This window comes from Gopherus flavomarginatus, chromosome 10 (genome assembly GCF_025201925.1).
Source record: "Gopherus flavomarginatus isolate rGopFla2 chromosome 10, rGopFla2.mat.asm, whole genome shotgun sequence".
NCBI lineage: Eukaryota > Metazoa > Chordata > Testudines > Testudinidae > Gopherus > Gopherus flavomarginatus.
In genome coordinates, this window is record NC_066626.1 from 26,350,351 (window position 1) to 26,367,307 (window position 16,957).

Below are 16,957 nucleotides of genomic sequence, written 5' to 3' on the forward strand. Positions count from 1 at the left end.
GCCAGTGAGACTTTTCAGAGTACCATTTTATAAACTAGGACATAAAGGAGTTTGATGCTGAATTTGAGTAGCCATACAACAGGAATATCTTTTGAACATGTGTAGATGAACAGTTTATGCATGGTGAGTTGTCGTGCTGCATACTAACTGTCCTTTGGCCATAGGTTAGAACACATTAGGGAACTTTTAGTATGCAGAGTCGACGTAGACATTTAGTATGAAGCATGCTGGAGCTCTGTAGATTTATACTCCAGTTTTCACAAACTAACTGTTTGTCTAGACAAGACCTACATAACTAAATTCCGTTTAGAAAGCTGCATGATTATGTAACATTTAATTGATTATTTTGTGCAATTTTTATTGTTCATGAGATAAACATAGTAAAACAAGTTACAGAAACAATGTGTTTTTCCAAAGCCGGAAAGCAAGTCTAAATCCACTAATTTGAAACCTATTATCCTCGATGAAATCCTGAATGAGCATAAGAGAAGGATCAAAGAAGAGATTGCCAAAGAAAGCATTGCACCTATGGAGCATCTCAAACTGTATGATAAGTACAATTTCTTGATAAACAAACAAGCTGAAGAGGATATTGATCAGTTCCTGTCAGAGGAACATAACTTTGAAGAAATAACAGGAGAAGCTGTCAAATACCAAAACCTCAGTGAGGAAATACAGTACACTTCTAGGAAGGTAAATTATATTGATTTTCAGAAAAAGACATTGAGTTTATTTTAAAGTTATTTTTGTACTAGGTATGCTGCTTATCAGAATTTATAATTATTTGCAGTACTTAGAGTGAGTTGGATCTCATCAGTTTCCTAGAAGAAGCTGGTGATTCTTCGGCTAATTGTCCACATGGACAAACTTCTGGTGTACATGTACCCTGTGCATGTGTGATTGGATTGTTTTGGCCAGCAGTGTCCATTAGGGCCACTCCTGCAGCCCTAGTGCTCCCTCTTTCACGTGAGAGCATAAATGATAGAGTGGGCCCAAATGTCCTTCAGTTCCTTCTAGCTGTCCAGGGCTGTGGCAGTGTCTGCTTCTTTTACACACTCAGGTTTCAGAGTGGTAGCCTTGTTAGTCTGTATCAGCAAGAAGAATGAGGAGTACTTGTGGCACTTTAGAGACTAACACATTTATTTGAGCATAAGCTTTTGTGGACTAAAACCCACTTCATCAGATGCATGCAGTGGAAAATACAGTAGGAAGATATACATACACAGAGGACATGAAAAAATGGGTGTTGCCATACTGACTATAACCAGGGTAATTAGTTAAGGTGGGCTATTATCAGCAGGAGAAAAAAAAACCTTTGTAGTGATAATCAGGATGGCCCATTTCCAATACTTGACAAGAAGGTATGAGTATCAGTAGGGGGAAAAATTAGCATGGGGAAATAGGTTTTACTTTGTGTAATGACCCATCCACTCCCAGCCTAATTTAATGATGTCAGGTTTGCAAATGAATTCCAATTCTGCAGTTTCTCATTGGAATCTGTTTTTGAAGTCTTTTTGTTGGAGTATTGCGACTTTGAGATCTGTAATCGAGTGACCAGAGAGGTTGAAGTGTTCTCCTACTGGTTTTTGAATGTTATAATTCTTGGCGTCTGATTTGTGTCCATTTAGTCTTTTGCATAGAGACTGTCCGGTTTGGCCAATGTACATGGCAGAGGGGCATTGCTGGCACATGATCGCATATATCACATTGGTAGATGTGCAGGTGAATGAGCCTCTGATAGTGTGGCTGGTGTGATTAGGTCCTTTGATGGTGTCCCCTGAATAGATATGTGAACAGAGTTTGCAATGGGCTTTGTTGCAAGGATGGGCTCCTGGTTTAGTGTTTCTGTTGTGTGGTGTGTGGTTGCTGGTGAGTATTTGCTAGAGATTTGGGGGGCTGTCTATAAGCAAGGACTGGCCTGTCTCTGAAGATCTGTGAGAGTGAGGGATCATCCTTCAGGATAGGTTGTAGATCCCTGATGGTGCACTGGAGAGGTTTTAGTTGGGGGCTGAAAGTGACAGCTAGTGGCATTCTTTTACTTTCTTTGTTGGGCCTGTCCTGTAGTAGGTGACTTCTGGGTACTCTTCTGGCTCTGTCAATCTGTTTATTCCCTTCAGCAGGTGGGTATTCTAGTTGTAAGAATGCTTGATAGAGATCTTGATACAAGAGATCTACAAGACCTGTATCAAGCATTCTTACAATGGTTGTCACATTAGGAATTAGGGAGAAACTCAAGAGACTGCTCTCTGAGCAGTAAAAGGCATGAGTCTCATAAGGTACAGACCTATGTGGTATCCTCCCCTGGATCCATCAGTCTAGTATTCATATGGTTATCAATTATGGCCCTACTTGGCACTCTGTGGTATGGAATCCTACTCCTGCAAGCCAACATTCTTCTTCAAGTGCTTGCTCGTGTATTCCACAGTAGGTGTGTGTACTCGCCACGTGCACCAGTGCCGATAGTTTTTCCCTCAGCAGTACCCGTAGGGGGAGCGCTGCTGTGAACCCTGGAGTAGCGCCTCTATAGCGCGCTATAAGGGGAGCCATGTGCTCCCTCCACCCTCAGTTCCTTCTTGCCGCCACTGATGGTGCATTGGGACTACTTGCTCGAGCTTTGCCGCATCTCATCCCAGAACTGGTTTAGTTGTTAGTAGTACCTGTGTTAGTTAGTTCGATAACATTTCAGCTTAGTTAGTTAGTTAGTGTTTGGGCCGGGGCATGCTCCGGGCCGTAGGGTTTAAATCGTGTGAGCCTTGCAGGTGTTCGATGCCTAGAAATGGCTCGCAGGCCAACTGTCTCTGCTGCTTGGGCGAATCTCACATCAGTGACTGCTGTAAGATCTGCAGGTCCTTTAAACCCAGAACTAAAAAAGAAGGTGATATTAAACTTTGTGCCCTTCTCATGAAGTCGGCACTGGCTCCAACCCTGGTGCGCCGAGCGGAATCAACACTGGGCACTTCGTCTTTGATGCGCAGCGATCTCCCAGCACCTTCCAGTGGCTGGCACCGCTCCCCGTCCAAGAAGCAGAGAAAGGCCTCTCAAAGGCATCGAGAGAAAACAAGGGGTGAGGCTAGACCCGTGTCAGGCAGCCCCAGTTTCCCCCTGGGCTCTAGAGCTCCGACTCAGGTTGAGTGGAGCAACCTGGTTGCGTCGACTCAGGCCTTCGACACCGGAGGCCTTGCAGGCGGCCAAAGACATTGTGACTCTGCAGGTGCCCAGAGTACCGACGGCACCCAGACCCTGCTCTAGAGGCAAGCTGCCGCTAGGCTCTCAACAGTCAACACTGACCCAACGCAGATCCTGGTCAGGGGATCACTCTTGGGCCCACTCACTGCTCAGTGTCCTGTCAGGACACAGTCTCCAGCCTCTGCTTTTGTCACCCAACAGGTTGTCTGGTCGGGTGCCGTCAGAGCAGAGTTCTAGGCAGCGCTCCATGCCAAGTACAGAGTATTGGTGGGATGGGGCAGATGCCATAGACGCTCCCATTCTCGGAGGAGCTACCGAAGCTGCTCCCGACATGGGCACCATCACCAGTCACTCTCCAGCTCTCTCACCTCTCAGCATTGTGCCCATGCTTCCTGGCAGGGGTCGCCAGCTCTGTGTTGTCGCAGATCCAGGTGTCGAAGCATCTTGAGGAGTACCAGCTCAAGGCGGCACTGTTTGTCGATGTCAGAGTCCCAGTCGCGTGGAAGACGTCGCTCTCAGTACCACCACTCGTACCGCTCCCATGGCACTGATAGGTTGTTGATAACCCTAACCTGGACCTCCATGCGGCGCCCTGCAACTCAGCCGGGTCAACCTGACCAGCTGGTGCCACTGGTGCTGCAGCAGAGTCAATGTCAAGGGCCCCTGTGGCAAGGCCAGTGGTGCCAGTGGACCCCCTGGCCCCTCGTGCATGCTCAGCAAGGCCCTCGGTCAATACCAGGGGCATCGGAGGACCCTTCAGCTGCATTATCCAGACCCCAGAGGGATAGATCGGCGGGTCACAGATCCTCGGCACCGCATGAGGAGTCCAACCAAGAAGTGAATCTTGTGGCCCTGGCCGACGTTCAGAGTGCCGGATGACAAAATTGCAGTCCCACCCCCCTCCGCACTGCTGGAGAACTTCAGGGCTCATCAGACTTGTTGTTTAATGTGCTCTCATCCTCGGTACCGGGGAGAGTGGCCCTCCGACTGCTTGAAGGGGAGGCTAACATCTCCAGTGCCCTCTGGCGAACGCTGGCCTCCCTTGCCCCAATGTCGAAAAAGGCAGAGTGCAAATACTTCGTACCCATGAAGGGGCACAAATACCTTTAAACCCAAAACCCACCCGGTCCCCAACTCCCTAGTGGTGGAGTCCGTAAATCATAGGGAAAGACAGGGTCAACCAGGACCCACACCCAAAAATAAAGACTCTAAAAGACTGGACTCGTGTGGCAGGAAGCTTTATTCATCGGCCAGCCTCCAGCTGTAGGTGGCCAATCACCAGGCACTCCTGAGTTGATATGAGTTTAACTTGTGGAGGTCGCTGCCGAAATTCCAGCCCTCCCTTCCGGAGCGCGAAAGCAAGGATTTTAAGGCACTGGTGGAGGAGTGCGCTGCCACCGCAAAGGCCACTCTGCAGGCGGTGTCAGATGCAGCTGACACGGCTGCTCAGTCCATGGCCTTGTCCGTGTCCATGTGCAGGACATCGTGGCTACTGCTGTCTGGGCTCTCCATGGAGGTGCAGTCTGTGATGCAGGATCTTCTCTTTGACGGCAAGGACCTGTTCGCAGAACAAACAGATGTGAGGCTCCATGGCATGAAGGACTCATACTACCCTTCAAACCCTTGGGCTCTACATCCCACCCAAGGAAAAGCCTAAGACGCAGGCCTCCGTCCCTGCACCCCAGCCAAGATACGATCCCGCCTACAAGAGGTCCAAAACCCAAAAGAGGCAACCTCAGAGGCAGTCTTTCTCTGCCCCACAGCCTGGGCCCTCCAGGGGCAAGCAGCAGGGCAAGAGGCAATTTTGACTGGTTGCAGGAGGGTACCCAGGTGTCCTCCAAGAGGACCCTCCTACCAATGAAGTTTGCCTTCAGCAACTGCTTATCTGCATTCCTTGTGGAATGGTCCTGAAAAACATCAGACCAGTGGGTCCTCAACACCATTTCCCAGGGATACACACTACAAGGTGTCTCATCCCCACCCTCCCAACCCCCTCCCATGGACAGCAGGGGGGACTTGTCACATCTACAACAGGAAGTGGGTTGGCTCCTCAGCTTGGGAGCTGTGGAAAAGGTTCCATGGGAGTTCCGAGGGAAAGGGTTTTACTCCCGTTACTTCCTGATCCCCAAGGCAAAAGGGCGGCTCAGGTCCATCGTAGATTTGCGAGACCCAGACTCACCGCTGCAGTGCATTCTGCTGGTCTTCTCAGGAATTAACTCTTCCAGCATCTGGAGCACCCTCTGCAGGCCAGTGTCCTGCTGCCGCTTGGCCCCCGTGTCCCTCCAGGACCCGGTGCCCTGTTATCTGGAGTGCTGCCCCTTGGCAGTAACCCCTTTTGTCTCAGGGTCTCCCTTCCCCAGGGAACCCCCACCCACTATCCCCACCTTGCCTCAGGATATGGCTACTGTCAGTCATTGTCTAGTCCCCGCACCCTGTGGCAGACTGCAGTATCAGCCTATACATCACCAGTCACCAGATATGGGTTTGGACCTGCTGCCTTTGCCGACCTCTGGGCTGCCCTCTGCAACCCCCAGTACCTGTTGGCCTTCTGCTAGGCTACAGCCTGGGGCTTTCCAGGCTGGAGCCTCCCCAGCTCCTCATCCTGTCCCCAGCCCTGCTTCACTCAGGTACTTTGCTCAGGTCTCTGCAGCCAGGTCCCTCCCTCTCAGAAGCTAGAGGGAGTCTGTCTGAGCTCCTGGCTCACAGCCTCTTTATACAGGCCAGCTGTGGCCTGATTGGGGTGTGGCCCAGCTGCAGCCGCTTCCCCAGTCAGCCCATCTTTTAGAGCTCACAGCCACTACCTTCCCCCAGGGCTGTTTTAAGCCCTTCAGGGCAGGAGCGGGGTAACCACCTCGCTACAGACCTCAATCTGTTCATGGTGAAATGTCGGTTCCACATGGTCTCTCTGGCATGTATCATACCCGCTGTGGACGCTGGCGATTGGTGTGTGGCCCTGGACCTTCAGGACGCATACTTCCATGTCCATATATTCGAGGGGCACAGAAGCTGCCTCTGTTTCCTAGTGGGACAGGACCACTACCAATTTACGGTCTTCCCGTTTGGCCTGTCCACCGCGCCCAGGTTATTCACAAAGTGTATGGTGGTAGTGGCAGCCTAGCTCAGATGCCGAGGGGTACAGATATTCCCCTATCTTGACAACTGGCTGCTCAAGGGCAGCTCGCGGTCCCAGAACCATGTGGACCTGCTCTTGGCCATGTGTGCCAACCTAGGCCTCCTAGTAAACAAGGCCAAGTTGACATTGGTTCTGGTGCAGCGCATAGAATTCATAGGTGCTCTCCTGGATGCCATATTGGAAAATTTGGAATTAGTTAAATTAGGGAAGGTGGGGATCAATACTAGCAATGTAAGGTAGATAAAGAATTTGCGAAAGAGGAGAAGGCAATGGGTTGTGCTGAAAGGTGAATTATCAGACTAAAGGGAGGTTACTAGTGGAGTTCCTCAAGAACTGGACTTGGAACCAATCTTATTCAATATTTTTATTAATGACCTTACACAAAAAGTAGGAGAGTGCTTATACAATTTGCTGATGATACAAAGTTGGGAGGCATCATCAAAAGAGAGGAGGGTCAGAATATTACACAGAAAGATCTGGATGACCTTGAAGACTAAAATGGGATGAAATTCAGAACTACAAAGTATATCTGCACTTATGTCTAATACTAAGAATTTTTTCTATAAGCTGGGGACTCATCAGTTGAAAGCAACAGAGGAGGAGAGAGACCTGAATGTGTGGTCAGTCACAGAATATGACTATGAGCCACCAATGTGATACAGCTGTGAAAAAGGCAAATGAAATTGAAGGATGTATTCAGTGAGGCATTTCCCGTAAGGATAGAGAAGTATTGATGCCATATTAATTTTTAGTAGAGATAGAAAAGTATTAATTACAAGGCACTGGTAAGACCTCATTTGGAATATTGTGTATAATTCTGGTCACTCATGTTCAAGAAGGATGAATTTAAACTGGAACTGGTGCAGAGAATAAAGAACTATTAGGATGATCAAAGGAATGGACGGCCTATTTTATGAGAGGATACTGAAAGAGCTTGGTTTATTTAGTCAAGAAAAAGTAGGCTGAGAAGGAATATGATTATTCTGTATAAATACATTAGGGGGTAAATACTAGGAAGGGTGAAGAGCTATTTAAGCTAAAGGACAATGTTGGCACAAAAACAAATGGATATAAATGACAATCAACGAATTCATGCTGGAAAATAGAAGAAGGTTTCTAACCATCTGAGATGGCAGGTTCTGGAACAGCTTCCTGATAGCAGTCATGGGGGCAAACAACTTAATTGGTTTAAAGAGAGAACTGGACAAATTTGAGTACAAATCTATAATGGATTTTCTTGCAATGGCAGGGAGCAGGGCTCAGCAGCCCTTGGGCTCACTTCTGGTTTGTGTCTTATGTTCCTAAAGCTTATGCTTCAGTGTTTCAGTTAGGGATCAGGAAGGCATTCCCCCTGCCCCCAGCGTATGCGAGAAGAGTTTTTTTCATCTCCTTCCTCTGAAGCATAAGGAATAACCTTGCCTACAGATGGTCATTTGGTAGCGTGGCCAGGTCTCTGAGGTGGCACCAAGCATTCTCTCTTTGAGATGCTCTGACTGGTTCTTGCTTACATACTCAGGGTCTAACTGATTGCTATATGTGGGATCGGGAAGGAATTTTCCCCCAGGTCAGATTGGTAGTGACCTTGGGAGTTTTATGACTTCTTCTGCAGGATGTGGGTGTGGGTTACTTGCCAGAATTATCTGGGTATATCTCACTTAATCATTCCCTGTCATTGTGAGGGCTTTGAGTCTGGTTCCCCTTGGTCCCGCCTGTTCTCTCCCATAGCATATAATAGTCTAGTTTCACATGGGCTGTAATGCTTTAGTTTCATTTCAGTTGCTGGATTTGGCATGTGGGTCCTGGGTGCTGGTGGTGGCCTGTGATATACTGGAGGTCAGAATGGATGATCTAGTGGTCCCTTCTGGCTTTGAACTCTATGACTCTGTGGTGGACAAAATCAGCTTTCAGGTGGCCCTTGACATGGTCCATACCACCTTGAGATTAGTGGCTACAGTGCGGTCGAGAATGTGTTCGGCAGTGTGTTCGGCAAAGTGGTGCTGCAGTCTTTGTTTTTCTAAAAACTCTGAGCTCCCATCTGCATTTCAGAGGTTCACTGCTGTGGAGTCACCATTAATGGAATGTGTATGTGGGCAATCACCCAAGGGAGAATGGGAAGTTACTTACCTGTACAGTAACTGCAGTTCTTCAAGATGTGTTGTCCATATGCATATTTCACCACTTCCCTCCATCCCCCTCTACTCAGAGTCCTTTACACCTTGGATTCTGTGGCGGAGAGGAAAGTGAATGGGTGTTAGCAGACACTGCCTTATATGCCCTTGATGTGGACTACAGGGACTCTCAGACTGCATGTGGCCATATGGACGATACTGGCTCAAAGATTCTGAACTCAAGCACATCACCATTAGTGGAATGTGCATATGAACAACACATCTCAAAGGACTCCAGTTACTGTACAGTTATGTAACTTTTTATTTGGCAATTTTAGGTATAGAAGAATTAGGCTTGGAGAGTTAATTCTAGCAACATTTGAACTGAGGTTGAAATAAAATTTTACAATAGCTTTCTCTAAATACTCCCTACTGAAGAGCATAAATGTGTGATCCTTCTCTTGCTCCCCCCCGCCAGACCAAATTCATTCCATGTGTAACTCTATTGAAGTTAATGGAATTACACTACAGATTTATTTGACCACTAGTGTGTGGGTAGGAATTGAGTATACACTTTTAGGACCTGATGCTTCTCTTGCTTACATTACTACTCCAGTGAAGTCAGTGGAGTTATTCTGGATTATTGTAAATGAGAGCAAAATTTAAATTGAATCAAAACCATTGCTACTAGAGGCGTTGGTGAAAAGGCATACAGGAAGTGCCCTCTACAATTAATGGTAGTAGGCATCCCTTGTTAACAATCTTTTCCCTGTACCATGAGCAAAAGACTAGTACTTTCTCACTGAAAAGAGTGCCAGTATCTCCACATCTTATGTACTCCTCATTAATTAAAAACTGGTACCATAAGATTGTAACAGATCAACAAAGAAAGTGTTATGAATACTGCTGTTTAGGATAATTTATTGTTTCTTTCATACGCCATGTGTCAGTTATGTTAATTTTTACACTTGTGTTCTAGAACATTCGTCTAGGAATGTTTGAGCTGCACTGTGATGAATTGATTAGGGCTTTGGCAAAGCGAGCAGATGCAATTTTTGGAAAAATTGTTGCCAAAATGTTCAAAGATCATCAAGATATAAACCTGAGGTAAATCTCAAATTAAAATTGCATAAGTGAATGTACATTATTTTATTTCCAGTGCTAAATTTTGTAAACACTTGTAAAGTATCTTTAATCTATATTTTTACTATTATCTATATTGCACGGAGATGTTAAGATATGTTATTTGTACGTTAAGTAAAGACTGAATAAAAAACTAATGAAATTTTGCCCTTATTTGAATATTTAGACAGAGAAGCACATTACACGTATAGACACATCAGACGTTGGCTCTCTTTTATATATTTCAGTTTATGTGATGAATTTGAGAAGATAGCCGAGAAAGCTCTTACCACTCCATCAAATACACAGGAGTTAATGGAACTTAAGGTATACATTTCTTCAAATATACTACAAGCAAGGTATAATTACCAATGTCTTGGTCTGCTGTTGGATACACGACAGTGTAAGCTTAACCAAGTTGCCTCATGTATGGCCCTGATGGTACACTAAATGGAGAGGACTTTGAGTTACTACAGAAAATTTGTTGCCAAGTTGTCTGGCTGGTGGGTCTTGCCCACATGCTCGTGGTCTAACTGATGGCCTTATTTGGGGCCAGGAAGGAATTTTCTCCCAGGTCAGATTGTCAGAGATGCTGTTTTTTTTTTTTTTTTGCCTTCCTCTGCAGCATGAGGCATGGGTCACTTGCAGGCTTAAACTGGTGTAAATGTGGATTGTCTATAACTTGAAGTCTTTAAATCATGATTTGAGGACTACAGTAACTCAGTCAGAGGTTATAGATCAATTACAGGAGTGAGAGGGCAAGGTTCTGTGGCCTGAAATTTGCAGGAGGTCGGACTAGATGATCATGAAGTTCCCTTCTGACTTTAAAACCTATGAGTCTATAAGTTAGTGGGAGTTTTGCTACTGATCTCAATGGGACCAAGATTGCACACCCCATTTTTATTAATAAATGGATAGTTAGATTCCTATGCCCTTCCAGTTAGTGCTAGTAGGTGCCAATAGTGATTTATATATTATGGAGAACATGCCTATCAAAAACTGGATTGAGAACATAATTTCTTTCTTACAGGCTATGACCGGGGTCCCAGTGGGGGCCAGCTGAGGTCACTCAATTCAGGTGAACTGCAGAGTGCGGGCAGTCAATCCCCAAAGCTAGTGGATATTTTAATACTTAGATTTATCAAGCCAGCACAAAAAAGCTTCTTTATTGAACCTGGTTGCCCAGAAACCAACAGCACATTTCCCTTGAAGGCACCCAAGTCAAATATGATGATTTATGAAAATCTTATTTCATCATATAAAATAAAAGGTTCTACCAATCCCAAAGGATCGGGCACATTACCTCCCAGGTTAATGAATATTCCAGATCATACCCAAATACATGCTTATAGACTATTTCTATTAACTAAACTAAAATCTATTAAATAAGAAAAGTGAAAGTATTCTTAAAAGATCAATATACATACAGACATGAGTTCAATTCTTGAGGTTCAGATACATAGCAGAGATGATGAGCTTTGTAGTTGCAAAGAGTTCTTTTAGAATTAGTCCGTAGGTTATAGTCCAATGTTTATATTTCAAGGCAGTCCAGTCAGAACTGAGATCTCAGTCCTTGTGGCTTAGGCTTCCTCTGCATGAAACCTCAAGCAGATCTGAGATAAAAAGGATCAGAACCCAAGGGTCTTTTTATATAGTGTTCTATCATCAACTTGACCTGGGTAAACAATAGGCTTTTGATGTAACCTTCTGTTTTTTAAACACCACCAGTAATTAGTTACACAAATTAACATAGGGCAATTTATCCATTAGGCAGCCTATCACAAACTTCAAAAAGACATATAGACAATGACATTATTTCACCCAAGATTCATCTGAATGTTAATATTCCCTTTTGATCTCTGAATTAGTAGCTATAGTGACAAACAGGAATTGTCTGTTTACATGGGTAGCATCTAAGATACACACAATTAGAATAACTTCTAACTTCTAACAATATAAGTTTGCATTTCAAAGTTCTAGCCATAGAATGGCCCTTTCTAACATGTCTTTAAACTTTGGCTTTGGGTTAGTTAGCCTACAAGCTGTTTAACTCTTTCTGGCCAGGTGTTATACTTTGTATAAGATTTGTTGCAATTATAAAACAATGGTAGCAATAATGATTTTCAAGGTTATATTTTAATTAGACAACATCACACAAGCCTTTGAACAGATAATGTGATCAAATGGTAAAAACTTTTGGCCATTACTGACTTGGGCTGGATTCAGACAGTTTATTAGAGGTGAAATACACTGGATCCCATTCCCAATATCCTGAGCTAGTCAGATACATGAACTTCCAGGGAACCAGAGAAGTGTCTGATTAGAACTTAGATAAGAGTTGGTACTGCACAGAAAACTTTCAAAAGCATTCTGCCTGTAATTTATATATAAAGTATTTCTACTTATAAATCATGTATTGAGCTGTCATTTAAAATGTTATTTAAAATTAGATGTCTGGCTTGTGTGTGATGATCCATCTCAGTAACTATGAAATCCTGCCACATTATAGATACCAGTGTGATGATTGAGTCCCAGTGGCTTCTCTGGCATACTCAGGCTCCTGCTCAGCAACATACTCAAACACATGTTTAAAATTAAGCATGTGCTTAAGTTCATCCTTATTCAGCAAAGCTCTTATGCACATGCTTAATTTTAAGTCAGTGGAACATACGTGTACACTTAAAGTTAATCAAGCAAATGAATGCTTGACTGAATCAGAATCTAAATGCTTTGTTTTTACTCTGAAAGTCTAGCTGGACAATGACAACACTCTGAGACTTTTGCAAGTGAAAAAGAAAGCTTTAAAAGACGTGAAATGTGTACCATCTTAAAGTATTGAATCTCTGTTAACTGCAGTTTTATGTCAGATAAACACCATATTAAGTTTTTCCAGTTGTGGCTTATTATTATGCACTGGGGTCAAATCCCTCCTGATAACTCCTTTTAGGTACAAAGCTATTTCAGTTTTTATATAGGCTATTTTTTGAAAAGACCAGTGTTCCCCAGAGCCAGAAGCCATTAATATATTCTGTTGGATATAAACTATTGTTTAAAAGATAATGGTATCGTACATTTTACTGGACAGATTATACCTTTCTAAGTATTATTTCATTGATAAATTTGTGTCATCACATGAATTAATTTTGCTGTGGTGTTATAGTCACGTTGGTCCCAGTATATTAGAGAGACAAAGTCAGTGAGGTGATGTCTTGTATTAGACTAACTTCTTTTGGTGATAGAGACAAGCTTTCGAGCTTCCACAGAGCTCTTCTTCAGGTCTGGGAAAGGTACTCAGAATGTCACCTCTAAAAATAAGGGACCATGCAGGGTGAAGTGGGCAGTTAACACCTCTATAGTCCTAAAACAGAGAAGGATTAATAGGTTACAGATTATTGTAATGAGCCATAAATCCAGTGCCTTTATTAAATCCATGTTTTTTGGTGTCTAGCAGAGTTATGAATTTAAGTTTCCAGGCTCATCTTTTGAAGGTGTGCCAGTTCTGACTTGGCTAGACACCAGAAATCATGGAGTTAATAAAGACACTGGATTTTTATGGTTCATTACAGTGATCTGTAACCTACTAACCCTCCTTTGTCCTATGATTGTAGATGTATTAACTGCCCACTTCATCTTGAACACAGGCTTTTCATGTTTAATATGACAGATTAAAGAAATTGTGGGGCTTGATGAGAAGACATTTATGTTGTTTAATTTTGTTTCCCATAGGCATATATACAGAAGGTGGAAACACGGGACATGTTTGAGTTGGAACAGAAATTGGTGGACTCTAAAAATTACCTTGCTTTTCTGATAGAGTGTGCAAACTTTTCACCAGCAGATATTCGACTGAATAATAGTGTTTTTCAGTGGTATGCTCGAATGTCAGAGATTTTTGAAGAGCACAGAAAAATAATTAAAGAAAAAACAGAGCAATTTCAAGAGGGACTTAAGGTTAGTAATGAAAGTGTTTTAAAACCGTTTGTTTATTTTAATATTTTAAATAACACAATTGACATAAAAATCATATTGATGGGCATAATCTTTTAAAATTAATTTTATACCGCTCCTTTTAAAAACAATGCACAATTAATTACATTAAATAAACATGACTCACTACATATCAGAAAATATAATATTAACTTATTTGTATTGATTTCTTATTAATTTGATTGCACATACCATGAATGACTTCTACAATCTAAGCCATATTTCAAATGTGAAGTTGCAGAACTATTAACTATGTTTGTAACCTGTCCTTTAAATCGACTTCTTTACCTAATGACTGGAAGATAGCTAATGTAACACCAATATTTAAAAAGGGCTCTAGAGGTGATCCCGGCAATCACAGACCGGTAGGTCTAATGTCAGTACCGGGCAAATTAGTTTAAACAATAGTAAAGAATAAAATTGTCAGACACCTAGAAGAACATAAATACTTGGGCAAAAGTCAACATGGTTTCTGTAAAGGGAAATTGTGTCTTACTAATCTATTAGAGTTCTTTGAAGGGGTCAACAAACATGGGGACAAGGGGGATCCAGTGGACATAGTGTACTTAGATTTCCAGAAAGCTTTTAACAAGGTCCCTCACCAACAACTCTTACGTAAATTAAGTTGTCATGGGATAAAAGGGAAGGGCCTTTCATGGACTGAGAACTGGTTAAAAGACAGGGAACAGAGGGTAGGAATAAATGGTAAATTCTCACAATGAAGAGGAGTAACTAGTGGTGTTCCCCAAGGGTCAGTCCTAGGACCAATCCTATTCAACTTATTCATAAATGAATCTGAGAAAGGGGTTAAAAGTGAGATGGCAAAGTTTGCAGACAATACTAAACTGCTCAAGATAGTTAAGACCAAAACAGACTGTGAAGAACGTCAAAAAGATCTCGCAAAACTAAGTGATTGGGCAACAAAATGACAAATGAAATTTAATGTGGATAAATGTAAAGTAATGCACACTGGAAAAAATAACCCCAACTATACATATAATGTGATGGGGGCTAATTTAGCTACAACAAATCAGGAAAAAAATAATTGTGAATAGTTCTCTGAAGGCATCCACGCAGTGTGCAGCGGCCGTCAAAAAAGCAAACAGGATGTTAGGAATCATTAAAAAGAGGATAGAAAATAAGACAGAGAATATATTATTGCCCTTCTATAAATCCATGGTACGCTGACATCTTGAATACTGCATACAGATGTGGTCTCCTCATCTCAAAAAAGATATACTGGCATTAGAAAAGGTTTAGAGAAGGGCAACTAAAATGATTAGGGGTTTAGAGAGGGTCCCATATGAGGGGAGATTAAAGAGGCTAGGACTCTTCAGCTTGGAAAAGAGGAGACTAAGGGGGGATATGATAGAGGTATATAAAATCATGAGTGGTGTGGAGAAAGTAGATAAGGAAAAGTTATTTACTTATTCTCATAATACAAGAACTAGAGGCCACCAAATAAAATTAATAGGCAGCAGGTTTAAAACAAATCAAAGGAAGTTCTTCACACAGCTCACAGTCAACTTGTGGAACTCCTTACCTGAGGAGGTTGTGAAGGCTAGGACTATAACAGCGTTTAAAAGAGAACTGGATAAATTCATGAAGGTTAAATCCATTAATGGCTATTAGCCAGGATGGGTGAGGAATGGTGTCCCTAGCCTCTGTTTGTCAGAGGATGGAGTTGGATGGCAGGAGAGCGATCACTTGATCATTACCTGTTAGGTTCACTCTCTCTGGGGCACCTGTCATTGGCCACTGTCAGTAGACAGGATTCTGGGCTAGATGGACCTTTGGTCTGACCCAGTACAGCCGTTCTTATGTTCTTTTGTTTCACAATTTGGGCCCAATTCTGTAAGCCTTCTTTGTACAGGACTGCCATAGATGTTGATAAGAGTTATATGTATGAAACTTTTAAAGTCCTAATCCTGAAAATATGTGTGCATCTGCTTAATTTAAAGCATATGAGTAGCCCCACTGACATCAACAGAAATATGCCAGATCTAATAAAAAGCTAATGTAGTTCTGACAAGAAAGTTATCTACATTCACTAACAAAAGTGAATATTGCTTCTAGGATCATTTTAAAATAATTCAATTTTGTTACTGTAGATTTACTGTGGACTATATTTATTTTATTTGTACTTAAAAAAATCAGTTATATTTTACATATAGTATTTATCTCTAGTATATTTTTCTTTATACTATTTTATAGTTTTGGAGGGTGTCATTGATTTTTGTAGCGGATAAATGCAGGTTAGAAATGGAAAACCTTTTCACATAAAAGTGAACAGTGAATGTCTTATTTATCAGTATTTAATGTAAGTACGATTATTTTAATTTATGTCAATTGTATTATTGCTTCAGTGGGTGCATTATTTGTATGTTCACAAAGACTGCAAAACATTACCCGTTGTAGTAATCCACTTGACTTCAGTGTCTGGTAAACCTGTGTGTGGACCACAAACTGACTTCAGTGGGAGTACTTGAAGAATTTGCATGGCCTGATGCAAACTCTTAGCCTCGATGACCACTAGTTGGAATCTGGATGAAATTGGAAAGGGGCATTATGGGCACAGGGCTTGATTCTAAAATTGAAAATCAGTTCTTAGTATCATACTTCTCACATATATGGTTGGTGTTTTTCAAAAATTAAGAAAATGTAATTAGTCAGAAGGTGGCATAGAATTTACTACACATGTTCAGGTAATTTGTCCATATAATTTTATAATCTGTCACAGGCATCTGTGACCTGTACTGATACTTTAACATAACATATGCCAAAGCTCAGATTTTTAATGATATTTAGGTGTTCTTCACTCAGCACTGCAATGCCTAAGTGACTTAGACAGCTAAGTCCCACTTTCAAAAGTGACCAAGATACTTAGGATTTAAGTGCTATTGACTTTCAATTGATTTTCAGTCTTAGGAGCCTAAGTGCTTATATCACTTTTGAAAATGGGATTTAGCCATCTATGCTGCATAAACCTTGCAATGCTGTGTGGAGCAACAACTAAATATTTTTAAACATCTGGGCCCTATTCAATGTTGTAATGCTATACATGGGCGGGGAGGGAGGCAGAATTCCTTTTGAACCCAAGTGTATAACATTGTTTGTCACTTTATTAGATACGTTGTGAACGATTTGTTGAGGAATTGGAGAGTTACTCTAAGCAAGTTGAAGAATTTTACACATTTGGAGACATTCAGGAAGTCAACAGATATCTAAAAAAAGCTCAGGCATTGAATGCGAAGTTGGATGTGGCTGTTGATAAGGTAGAGATTTCAAATTTGTCCTAAATATAAATGGATGAATTTGTATAAAATGAAAAGCTTTGACAGTGAACAATTATTGACAAGTAGTAAAACTTACCAGTTTTCCCTGATCTTGGACACTGAAGGGTCTGAACAAGCCTCTGGGA

General features: G+C 42.3%; 1 protein-coding gene across 8 annotated transcripts in view; it reads left to right on the forward strand.

Annotated features, from left to right (window-relative positions):
• DNAH7 (dynein axonemal heavy chain 7) overlaps positions 1 to 16,957 on the forward strand; it is a 275,290-nt gene that overhangs the window by 53,930 nt on the left and 204,403 nt on the right. For 7 of the 8 annotated variants that reach the window (XM_050969448.1, XM_050969447.1, XM_050969454.1 and 4 more), the window contains exons 12-16: positions 397 to 693; positions 9,407 to 9,534; positions 9,798 to 9,876; positions 13,276 to 13,500; positions 16,665 to 16,811. In XM_050969448.1, the coding sequence (XP_050825405.1) occupies positions 397 to 693; positions 9,407 to 9,534; positions 9,798 to 9,876; positions 13,276 to 13,500; positions 16,665 to 16,811 (876 nt within the window). The remainder of the gene's footprint in view (positions 1 to 396; positions 694 to 9,406; positions 9,535 to 9,797; positions 9,877 to 13,275; positions 13,501 to 16,664; positions 16,812 to 16,957) is intronic. The other variant, XM_050969452.1, reaches the window with a different exon arrangement.